The 11,487-nt window shown below is 47.5% G+C and overlaps 1 protein-coding gene across 1 annotated transcript in view; it reads right to left on the bottom strand.

Annotated features, from left to right (window-relative positions):
• The window catches only part of Scn11a (sodium voltage-gated channel alpha subunit 11), an 88,199-nt gene extending 78,012 nt beyond the window's left edge, over positions 1-10,187 (bottom strand). The window contains exons 1-4 of the mRNA XM_037208035.1: positions 9,921-10,187; positions 5,471-5,589; positions 2,894-2,989; positions 624-752 (exon numbers count right to left, since the gene is read on the bottom strand). Of these exons, the coding sequence (XP_037063930.1) occupies positions 624-752; positions 2,894-2,989; positions 5,471-5,589; positions 9,921-10,187 (611 nt within the window). The remainder of the gene's footprint in view (positions 1-623; positions 753-2,893; positions 2,990-5,470; positions 5,590-9,920) is intronic.
• Between the last annotated feature and the right edge of the window lie 1,300 nt (positions 10,188-11,487).

Genomic DNA, 11,487 nt, shown 5'->3' on the forward strand with positions numbered 1-11,487 from the left:
CTTACCAAGCCAGACTCTTGCCATTGTCCCCTAAACACACACACACACACACACACACACACACACACACACACACACACACACACTGGACCATGGACTGTAACACAGAAACCCCAAATGGGAAATCACCTCATGCCATACACAACAATTAACTCAAAATTAAACTTAAAAGCCCAAACTAGAAAACTTCCTGAAGAAACTCTGTTTGCCAGAGTCCTTGGTTCTCTGATACCCACACATGTGCAGCCCAATCCTGGTAACTCACCAAGTATATTGTAACAATGATTAATCCTCTCTCCCCGGTGCACTGTGAGCTTTGCCATGGTGAGGGCCATGCTTTTCTGTTATTTTGTGTTTTGTTTTTACAACCCTGTACTTACAGAGCCGGACTTGTAAGAGGCCACGGTTGGTCAGTGAAGGAGTGAAAACAGAAGAGATGGGTGTGTGCCTGGAGGCCTCTGGCCAGCGGCTGCCTGGTGTTCAGGATCAACCAGTGCTACACTGAGAGACCCAGGTGACCTCAGGTCATCTCAGCCATTCTTATGAATCTACACAGAGACCCAGAGGAAGGGACTTCTTTCTCACCCTGAATGTGTCCCACAAAAGTCTTTTAACACTCTTACGCTGTTCCAATGACAATGAAATCCAGCCAGTTCCACGGGTCTCGGAGAAAGGAAAACTCATCCAGGATGAAGCCTCTTGCCAATATTTTAATCACAGCTTCTAAAATATAAATCCCGGTGAAGATGTATCTACAAAACAAATCATTCATAAAAAGAAGGGATGTGATAAATGATGAGAAAAGAACCACACTGACGATGTGGCTCAGCAGGTAGGGTGTTTGCCTAGCATGACTGGAACCCTGAGTTTGACCCTCCAGCACCTCATAAGCCAGGCTTGCTGGTGTGTGTCTATAGTCCCAGTGCTGGAGGAATGGGATAGAAACAGGAGTTCCCAGCAGCCACATGGAGTCAGACAGCTGCTTGTAACTCTGTTTCTAGGGTATCCAGTGCCCTCTCTTCTGGCCTCCATGTAGCACACAGACATACATGCAAGTAAAACACACCTATACATAAAATACATAAATAAAAATAAAATAAATGCTCTAAATGCAGAAGAAACAAGAGTTGAAATTGAAGATAGAAAATAATATACAATACAAAGACTGTTAAGAAAGCTGAATCGGCCATGCCCAGTGTAAAGAAACGTTTAAAAAAGCCTTTTTTCACATAATCTCACTATGTGATCAAGACTGGTCCTTCTGCCTCTGCCTCCCAAGTTCTGGACTACAAACGTGCGCTGTCAAGCCCCATATAAAGAAGTATTTTTGAAGATTTATTTTTATTTTATTTATGTGTATGTGTGCATGTATATGCGTGGGTATGTGCACATGAATGTAGGTGCACTCAGAGGCCAGCAGAGAGAGTCAGATCCCATAGAGTTGGAGCTACATGCAGCTGTGATCTATCTGATCTGGGTGCTGGGATCTGAACCTGGTTCTTCTTCAAAAGCAGCAAGTGCTAACAATCACTGAGCTTTTTCTCCAGCCCCCATGAAATATATGTATTCTTTAAACACTTTTTTTAGGTCAATTCTCATTGTATAGTCCAGGCTTTCCTCAAATTTACCGTCACCCTGCTCCACTTCCTGAGGGCCAGGATTGCATGTTTCTGTCACCATGCCTGGCTAAGAATGTGAACATTTTCACCACAGAAAAATGTGAATGGAAAATGATTTGATTGGTTCCCGTGCTGATGGCAGCTGAATAAACTGATATAACTTTTCAGGAAGTGTTGTTAGCATATGAACATGTATTTAAAAGAACCATAATGTATATTTGATCCAGGAAAGCCATTTCTAATAATCTATCCTGAGAAAAATAATAATCTAAAAATGGCTTATACAAAAAGATGACTGGGAGGATGCTAAAATACTAGATCTATTAAGTACTTACAGTTTACCAAGTAAAATATTGCTGTGGATGATTGATTGATAAATAAAACACTGATTGGCTGGTAGCCAGACAGGAAGTATAGGTGACAGGAAGTATAGGCGGGACTAGCAGAGAGGAGAATTGAGAGGACAGGAAGGCAAAGAGGAGGAGACGCCAGTCTGCTGTCAGGGAGCATCATGTAAAGGCAGCAGGTAAAGCCACGGAACACGTGGTAATATATAGATTAACAGAAATGGGCTGAGTATAAGAGTAAGAGCTAGACAATGGTAGGCCTGAGCTAATGGCTAAGCAGTTTAAATAATATAAGCGTCTGTATGTTTATTTTGTAAGTGGGCTACGGGACTGCCGGGGCTTGGCGGGACCCAGAGAGAAAAACTCTAGCTACACAATATCATATAGCCACCAAAAGAGATCCTTATAAAACCCATGGGCACAAAGAAAACCACTTAAAATCTATGCACAAAAATGTATGTGTTCAGAGGGGAGGCATATGATCTAAATACATTCATGTATGAGATTACCAAAGAATAAATAATGAAAAGTTTATATGTGCTTTCTGTTACAAATATTTTTATGTTGCAAATATTTTTAATACTTCTAAAAGCAATTCATTTTTTTTAAATCTACTAAAATAAAAATTGAGTCTGCCAGCATTTAAGTTGGAGAAGTAAGATCCACAGTACCAACAATTCCAATTTAAGACAGTCTTTAAAGCATACATTTTTTTTTCATAAGAGTTTCACTGTAGCCCAGGCTGGCCTTAAGTTCGATATATATCTGAGGATGACCTTGAACTTCTGACCTCCAGCCTTACCTCCCAAGTGTTAAGACCTCCAGCATGCACCACCATGCCCAGTTTATATAGTGCTGGGGTTGGAATGAAGGGCTTTGTGAGCCGCATCCCCAGCCCCTCGACTAGACTGCAGGGACAGTACTCACTCTAAAACAGAGTCCTTGTCTGAACTTCTGTCCCCGTAATAGGCCATTAACATACAGTTGATGACCACCGTGCAGATGATGAACATGCTGAAGACCGTGACCAGTACTGATTAAGGCACATACACTGTTGGATGATCCTGACAGCCATTGTGATGGGGATCTCTGAGCTGCTTGCATGCAAGTGCTTCTATTCTCTGTGAGAGTTTGCACCAAACAGTTGAGGCCTCTCCCCAGCTCTGGAGAAGGTCCCCTGCTGAACGGCAGCCTCCTCACCTGAAGAGCTACTCTTCCCAGCCACACATCTGCCTGATGAGATTTAAATGAAAAATAATCTGGCCGTAAACTGAGGGTGTATGCAGCTCCGTTGGTCCTTACCCAGCATGCACAAAGCCCTGGCACTCATCTCCAGCACCGCATGAACCAAGCACGCTGGCTCCCACCTGTAATCACAGTGCTGGTAGACAGAAGCATCACTAGTCCAACGTCATCCTACCCTCACAGAGAGCCCGGGGCCAGCCTGGGCTACAAGAGAAACTGGTGCCCTGTCTTCTAGACTCCCCACAGAGGCAGACTCGGGCTGACACAGCTAGGGCAGCAGCCTTACCTGGTATAGCCTCATCCCATGCCCTGGCAGAGCTAGAAGGCAAAACAGAAAATCCTGAACGTAAAGAGGTGCTCTGTCATTGAGTACACTCCACCCTGCTCAGTGCAGAGAAGGACCTCTATCCTGAGTACACTCCACCCTGCTCAGTGCAGAGAAGGACCTCTACTCTGAGTACACTTCACCCTGCTCAGTGTTGAGAAGGACCTCTGCCCTGAGTACACACCACCCTGCTCAATGCAGAGAAAGAAGGACCACTATCCTGAGTACGTTCCACCTTGCTCAGTACAGAGAAGGACCTCTACTCTGAGTACACTCCCGGCTGGTCAGTACAGAGAAGGACCTCTGCCCTGAATACACACCACCCTGCTCAGTGCTGAGAAGGACCTCTACTCTGAGTACACTCCACCCTGCTCAGTGCAGAGAAGGACCTCTGCCCTGAATACACACCACCCTGCTCAATAGTAAGCATGTGGTCTACCCTGAGTACACTCCCAGCCTGATGAATGCTAAGCAGGTGTCTACCCACTGAGTACACTACAAGCCTGCTCAAGGTTAAGCAAGTGCTCTGCCCGAGTTCACTCTCAGTACACTCAATGTGAAGGAACTGCCCTTCCCTGAGTACACTGTCAACCTGCTCAATGCTAAGGAGGTGTTCTGCCCTGAGAGCACTCCCAGCTGCCTCAATCCTACTCGAGTGGTCTATCCCCTGAGTGCAGGTCAGCCTGCAAAATGCTAAGCAATTGCTCTACCCCTGTCTACACTGCCAGCCCGCTCAATGGTAAGCAGGTGTTCTGTCCCTGAGTACACTGCCAGCCTGCTCAGTGCTAAGCAAATGCTCTATCCTGAACACTCCCAGCCTCAAGGTTAAGCATGTGCTCTACATCCTGGGTACATTTTCAGAATGTTCCGTGCTGAGCAAGTGCTCTACCCTGAGTACACTCCCAGCTTGCTCAATGCTTTGTTTGTGTGTGCACAAGTGTGTGGTATGTGTGTATGTGTGTGTGCATTTCAAATGTGGCGGGGGCGGGGGGTACATGAGCACAGTTGCATATCTGTGTTAATTTCAGGTTTCTTCCTTAATCACCCCCCACCTTATACAGTGAGGCAAGGTCTATCAATCAAACCAGAGCTCATCCATTCTGCTAGTGTAGCTAGACACCTTGCTCTGGGGATTCCCAGAGCTGGGATTACAGGCAGGCTTCCATGGCTGCCCAGCATTGATGTGAGTGCTGGAGATCTGAACCCTGGTCCTCACACTCACATAGCAAAGACTTGACCAGCTAAGCCATCTAGTTAGCCTGCAGGGGGTGGGGGGGAGTGGCCCGCAGGGGCGGGGGAGGGGTGGTGGTTCTATTTTAGAGAAAGCTGGAAATAGGACTGCCTATGCTAGAAAAATATCTCTGAGATGTTTCCAGCATTGTGCAGGTCCGACAGGGTGCATCTGTCTGCTCGGGGTGCAGCACAGGGCCTCTGCTTCCGAGGCTGCTTTGATGCCTCCTGGTGTTGCTGCCCCTGCTTGTCCTGCTCTTTCTGCGCTCACTTAGAAGAGCGTGCCTGACGGTCTGGCTCCTGAAGCTGAGGCTCCTGGACCACAGCCGCTCACACGCACCACCCCACACAGTGCCAAAGCACCACCGCACTAACACTTTGGGAACAAGGACTATTTGCTTCCATTGAAACTGGAGCTGGATGAGGCTCAGCTGGCAGAGTACGTGCCTAGCACAGGGAGGCCCCATGTTCAATTCCCAGCACCACGTAAACTGTGTGTGGAGGCGCACTCCTAAAATCCCAGAATCTGGGAGGTGGAGGCCAAAGATCAAAAGTTTGAGGTCATCCTCTGCTACGTAGGGATTCCAAGGACAGCTGGCCTATGAGACCCTGATTCAAATTAATCATAATAATAACAATAGTACACACATGGACCCCTAGGACTTGCCCACATTTCCCACAGCCTGGACCTGGGGAAAGGATATGAATGGACAGAGATTCGAATCATTAAACTTCTGACAGGATTGAAAGGTCCCAAAATGAACAAGGCCCGCTTGGCACTGAAGCGATATATTGTCCTCTTCTTGTTCAACACCATGAATGTCTGTGAAGAAATCACAACACAGAAATTAACACATTGGCAAACAATATTCTTCAAGAACACAATTAGAGAAAATTTTAGGGAACCATGTCTTGAGCCCTGACTAGTATCTGCAATCTCTGGCGGCAGAATTATTGACCCTGTGACTCTGGAGGTCAACAGCTTCCATTACACGGTCTTGGCTTCGAGATGAGTGTGCTGTGGACTGTTTACGTTACAAGGCATGCTGGAGAACGCAGCCCTGAAGCCATAGAAAGCAGGGTGTGGGGTCACACCTGAGCAAGCCAACCTTTGATGTGGAAGTCCACAGTATGTTCATGTGGAGCAGGACCAGGAGCCCACACAGGACCTGAGCTTGGACAGCAGCCACACATAGTGGGATCTTAAATTACTATCATTCTCAAAGACATTTTTGTAAGTTTTTGTACTTGTCGTATGATGCAAAGAAATTTGGAGTTTGTATGGTTATGTGGCAGGTCTGAGCAGTTCTAATGAAATTACAAATCTGTTCCTAACCCTTAAAACACTTCAGGGGCTGGTGAGATGCTCACGTGAAAGTGCTCACTGCCAAGTCTGAAGACCTGAGTTTGACCCTGGGGACCCATATGATGGTAGGAAAGAACTGATTCTGGCAACAGACACATACAAAACACATGCACTAAAATTAACTGATGGATGGGTTGATTGATTGATTGATTGATTGAACAAATATTTAATCCTCCAGGGAAAAAGGTCATCAAGCATGATGTAGTGTGTATATAATGTTGACTGTTGAATTGGCAGTATCTAGAATTATCTACAGTGAAGGACTTTCTAGATTGTGTTAATTAAGGTGGGAAGACACAGCCTAAATGTGGGTGACACAATCTCATGGCCTGGGATCCTGACTGAGTAAAAAGGAGATGGTGAGCAGAGCAGCAGCATTGATCTCCCTCTTCCTCACCATGGATGAAATGTGACCAGCCACTATGACCTCCTGACCTCACAGACTGCAGCCCCACAGGGTAAAGTCAAAAGAACCCTTCTTCCATGGCCTCACAGACTGTAGCCCTACAGGATGAAGTCAGAAGGACACTTCCTGTCAGGTGTTTGGTGACAACCACGGAAGAGTCACACACAAAGGCCCTCACTCTCTCATCCCCGACACAAGCAGGGCAAATCTATCTGCGGTCCTTACCTGCGAAAGGAGGTGGGTGCTGCCCCTAGGCATGGAGGTGCCGCCATCTGTCAGTGAGTGGGGCTCTGCTGGCCCTTACTGGGTAGGTTCACAGGTGCTAGACACAGGACAGACCTGCCAAACGATGAGTTCCCGCCCCTAAAGAGCCCCGTGGGCCATCTCAGTTTCCTTTCTGTTGCTGTGACAAAGCTCATTACCAAAAGCAGCTTGGGCGTAAAGGGTTTAAACATCCCAGTCACGGTCCATCATGACAGGAAGTCAAGGCAGGGACTCCAGGCAGGAACCTGGAGGCAGGAACTGAAGCAGAAGCCATGGAGGAAAACCGTTTGTGGGCTTGCTCTCCATAGCTTGCTCAATTTGCTTTCTTATAGAACCCAGGAACATCTACCTAGGGGTGGCACTTCCCACAGCGGGCTGGGCCCTCCTGCATCAATCATTAATCAAGAAAGTGCCCCACAGACTTGCCCACAGATCAATCTGATAGAGACATTTTCTCAACTAATTTTTCCTCTTCCCAGATGACCCTAGCTTGTATCAAGTGCACAAACAACTAACCAGCACACATACCGTGCCTAGTTCTTCCTAACATATGTCCCTGAGCCCGGAAACCAAGCAACCCTGGGCAGCAGCTTACCACTCACTAGCTTCTACCACCTACTCCACACTTTTCTATTTAACGGCAGATTTGCTCTCCTGCTCGTCCTGAGACCAATGGTCACAAAAGTCTCACAGAGCAAGAGCCATTCCCGTCCCCCACCCCCTTGCTCCTCTGGTGTTAGGGGAAATCCTATGAGACCTTCATCTAGCATGTTCTCAGATAAGAAGGACAGACCATGATGCCCAGGCCCAAAGCTGGAAGAACAGTGCAGCCCTGACTCGACAGCAGACCCTCCTAGCCACGCCCCTCCCATCGGTGAGTTGCTGGACTCTGACCTGGAAACCCTCTGCCTGCAGGAGAAAGCACGGCCAGAGCGCCTCTGTCTTAGCCCACACAGCAATATGACATGGACCATGAGGTTCCTTCGCTGCTAGGAGCCTATGAGTCCAAGACTTCTTAGGAGGGTTGTGCCTTCCTTTGAGTAAGCAGCATTTCAGGGCAGAGTGGCCTTCTCTTTGAGGACGGTCACCCCTGATGACTGGGGAGCAATATGGTTCTGCTCCTGTACACTTTGGCTGTGCTGATTCTTCCTCTCACTGCTTTAATATTTTAGCTAATGGTGCATTTGACAACACTTGCCAGGGCTTTAATGACTAGAAGGGTGGGGACCAGCTCGTCTGACCTGCTTGCTGTCACACCTCCGCCTCTCTCCTCTATAGGAGCCTCTAAGGGGGGAGGGGGAGGCGGCAAAGTTGCCAAGAACTAAATAACTCTTAAGACTAGGTTCTAGTGGTTTGACCGTATAAACTTTGGGGCTCCTCCTCCTTAAGGTAGTGTACTCTCACATCAGTGCTGAGCACACACATGAGATCATAGGTGTGCAAGGCTCAAAACAAGTACCTGGCCTTCCAGTTCCAAGGGTGAGCCCAGGCTAAGAAGTGATGTCCCTAAAACCAGAGCCGGCCCCCCGCCAGGAGTCTGCAGCTCACAAAGCTATTGCCTGTCCCATGGGCTTCCTACCCAGCTCCAAGGCAAAGAGAGAATTCTCCCACTCAACTCTTCTCCAACAACCATGCCTCCAAGAAGCACCTGGGATTCTAGTGAAAAGGAGAAATGAAGTGTTTTCCCGTCACTCTCTGTCCCTTCCACATATACTTCCCATTTCCTCTAAACGGCCCATCCCCATCCGCATTTGGTCTGGCAACTCTGGTGTTTCCACTTAAAGGGCACACACCCGGATAACCACTCTAAGAGGTCAGGTTTCCACTGGTGTCAGCAAAAGAGACTCAGCACCACAGTCGTTCTACTAAAAACTCCCCCAAGCTCCCAGCTGACGGGGTAGGCTTTCCATCCCCTGCTGGATCATACAAATGATGACAGCAAGGTCTTCCGAGCCTTTTAAAAGAGGGGATCCTCGCAGGGTGGTGGCCTCACAGCCCAGGCTTTCAAGGAGCCAAGGAGAGCCCAGAATTCATACGTTCTCATTCTAGAGTCATTCTAGAATTTCCTGCAAAAATTACATCTAAGTGGGCCGGAGAGATGGCTCTGTGGCTAAGAGCATTGACTGCTCTTCAAGAGGACCTGAGTTCAATTGCCAGCACCCACATGGCAGCTCACAACTGTCTGTAACTCTAGATCCAGGGGATTTCACGCCCTCTTCTGGCCTCTGTGGGCACTGCACACACATGCTACATAGACATACATATACAGACACAACACCCGTGCACATAAATAAAAACTAACATAGAAAAGGAAGAATTATACATAGGGGTGGTGAGATGCTCAGCAGGTAAAGGCACTTGCCAAGCCTGACAACCTGATGTTGGTCCCAGGACACATATGGTAGGAGAGAACCAACTCCCAAAATACTGTTCTCTGACCCCTACACATAACATATACCATGGCACACACACACACACACACACACACACACACACACAACAACAACAACAAATAAATATAATAAAATTAAAAAGCAGAATTACATGTAGTAGATAAATCATGGAGGTTCCATATGTTCATATGGGGTTTGCATATAATTTGCATATGCCCACTTAATTAGCATGCACTTAGCTTTCATTGACTGAGTGCCTACTCTATATCAATTATCAATTTGACTTTCATTAATCTCACTTAACAGCCTAGAAGTCCTATTGTCTAAATGTTTTTTAAGATGCCACTCTTGCTGAAATGGGCACCCCTTCACAGTGCTATTAATTGTTGATGTCAGTATGATGTTCAGTTTATAAAGTGCTTCTGTGGCATGTCTTGCCTTGGGGTAGGGAGATCAGCCATTTGTTTCCACTTCAGAGACAGGAAGTGGGAATCTGGGTGGCCATTTGTCTGAAGCCAGTCTCAAGCAGTGGCCTGACCTCTGTTCCTCACCCCCACACAAGCATTAGAGAGAGCAGATAAGGTCCCAAGTTGGTTCTCAGAGCTACAAAGACAGGGGTAAGGAGAAGAGGAGAAGAGAGTGCTGCCTGCCTCCCACACACCCCAAGAACCGGGAATGTAGTTGTGAACACAGAGTGGGGACACCCGATGTCCCTGTGGAAGTACCTTATGGTCTCTGTAGAATGGGTCCAGGTCTTCCAGGGGCTTCGCTGTCAGATCACGGGGAATGTCACCATAAAGCTTAGGTAACTTCCTGGAGGCCTTTAGGTCAAGCTGAGGCCGAGGCTGGGGCTCAGCTGCTGCGTTGTCTTTGGACTTCTTCTTCTCCTTTCGGATGGCGATCCGCTTCTCTATTGCAGCCAGAGAGTCGGAAGTAAAGGGGCGGAAATTGCGCTCATCTGGGAAAATCACTGGGTAGTACCTGTCCTCCATCTTCACCCTTGGGATACAGACGTGTGTCAGAAACAGAGCTCTCAGGATAGGGGTAGAACTCAGTTTGCCTTGTGATTGACTTTCAAGGAGGTCTACAGAAATGGATGCTGAGGTGAGAAGGCTTGGGTATCAGCTGTCTGTGGGGTAGACCAGAAAGGGCTACCATATGGGCACAGTAGAAAGTTAGGACATAGAATTGATAGGGAACAGGATGGACAGACAGGGACGCTTTATATTCTGTATGCTTTTCATGTTGTAGAAAGGGTCCTGTGTGTATACAGTGTAAGCTGGTTCTCTGGAAAAGCAACAAGTGCTCTTCACCACTGAGCCATCTCTCCAGCCCCAAGAGTTAGCATCTTGACACACAATCACCTTCAATCAATAAAAGAATTGCAGAGATCAAAGCACCAAATTGATGACAGACTCCAAGTATGTCTGAGGCCTGGAGACCTGCTCCTGCAGCAATAGACATCTGCGGCCTGGAGACCTGCCCCTGCAGCAATAGACATCTGCAGCCTGGAGATCTGCCCCTGCAGCAATAGACGTCTGCAGCCTGGAGACCTGCCCCTGCAGCAATAGTAGAGAGAAAGAGCGAAGACCAGGGGGCCTGGTGCCTGTCAGAGTCCACAGTATAGGGCACTGCAATACTCCTTTGGAAAACACATCGCTGCTGAGACCAGAACCAGAATTACAGACGGTGAAGCTCACTACCTTGGTATGTCTGTTTGACATGCTGTACACCACACTCTTGTGAGAAGTACCCTCAGGATCTACCATGACTTATATTGACTCACATGCATTAATCTCCTCAAAAGAAGTAACAAAGAGGTTGGAGAGATGGCTCAGTGGATAACAGTGCTTGTCACCAAGGCTGATGGTCTGAATCACTCCCCCAGAGCCTTATGTTGGAAGGAAAGAACAACACGAGTAAGTTGTCCTCTAACTAATCTTCACACGATGCTGTAGAACACAGGTCGGGGAGAGAGAACTGGGGGGAGATAAAATTCTGTTAAAGAAGTAACAAGGAAATGACTACAAAAAGCAGTCTGAAACCTCTCCAATGCTTCCAGGAGCCCAAACCTCCGGTCGCAGCTTTCAGAGAAGACTGTTCCTAAAAAGACTCACATAGGGCTGGAGAGATGGCTCAGTGGTTAAGAGCACTGACTACTCTTCCAGAGGTCCTGAGTTCAATTCCCAGCAACCACATGGTGGCTCACAACCATCTGTAATGAGATCTGGTGCCCTCTACTGGCCTGAAGTCATACATGCTGTATACATAATAAATATATAAAAGACTCCC

Source organism: Peromyscus leucopus, chromosome 7 (genome assembly GCF_004664715.2).
Source record: "Peromyscus leucopus breed LL Stock chromosome 7, UCI_PerLeu_2.1, whole genome shotgun sequence".
NCBI lineage: Eukaryota > Metazoa > Chordata > Mammalia > Rodentia > Cricetidae > Peromyscus > Peromyscus leucopus.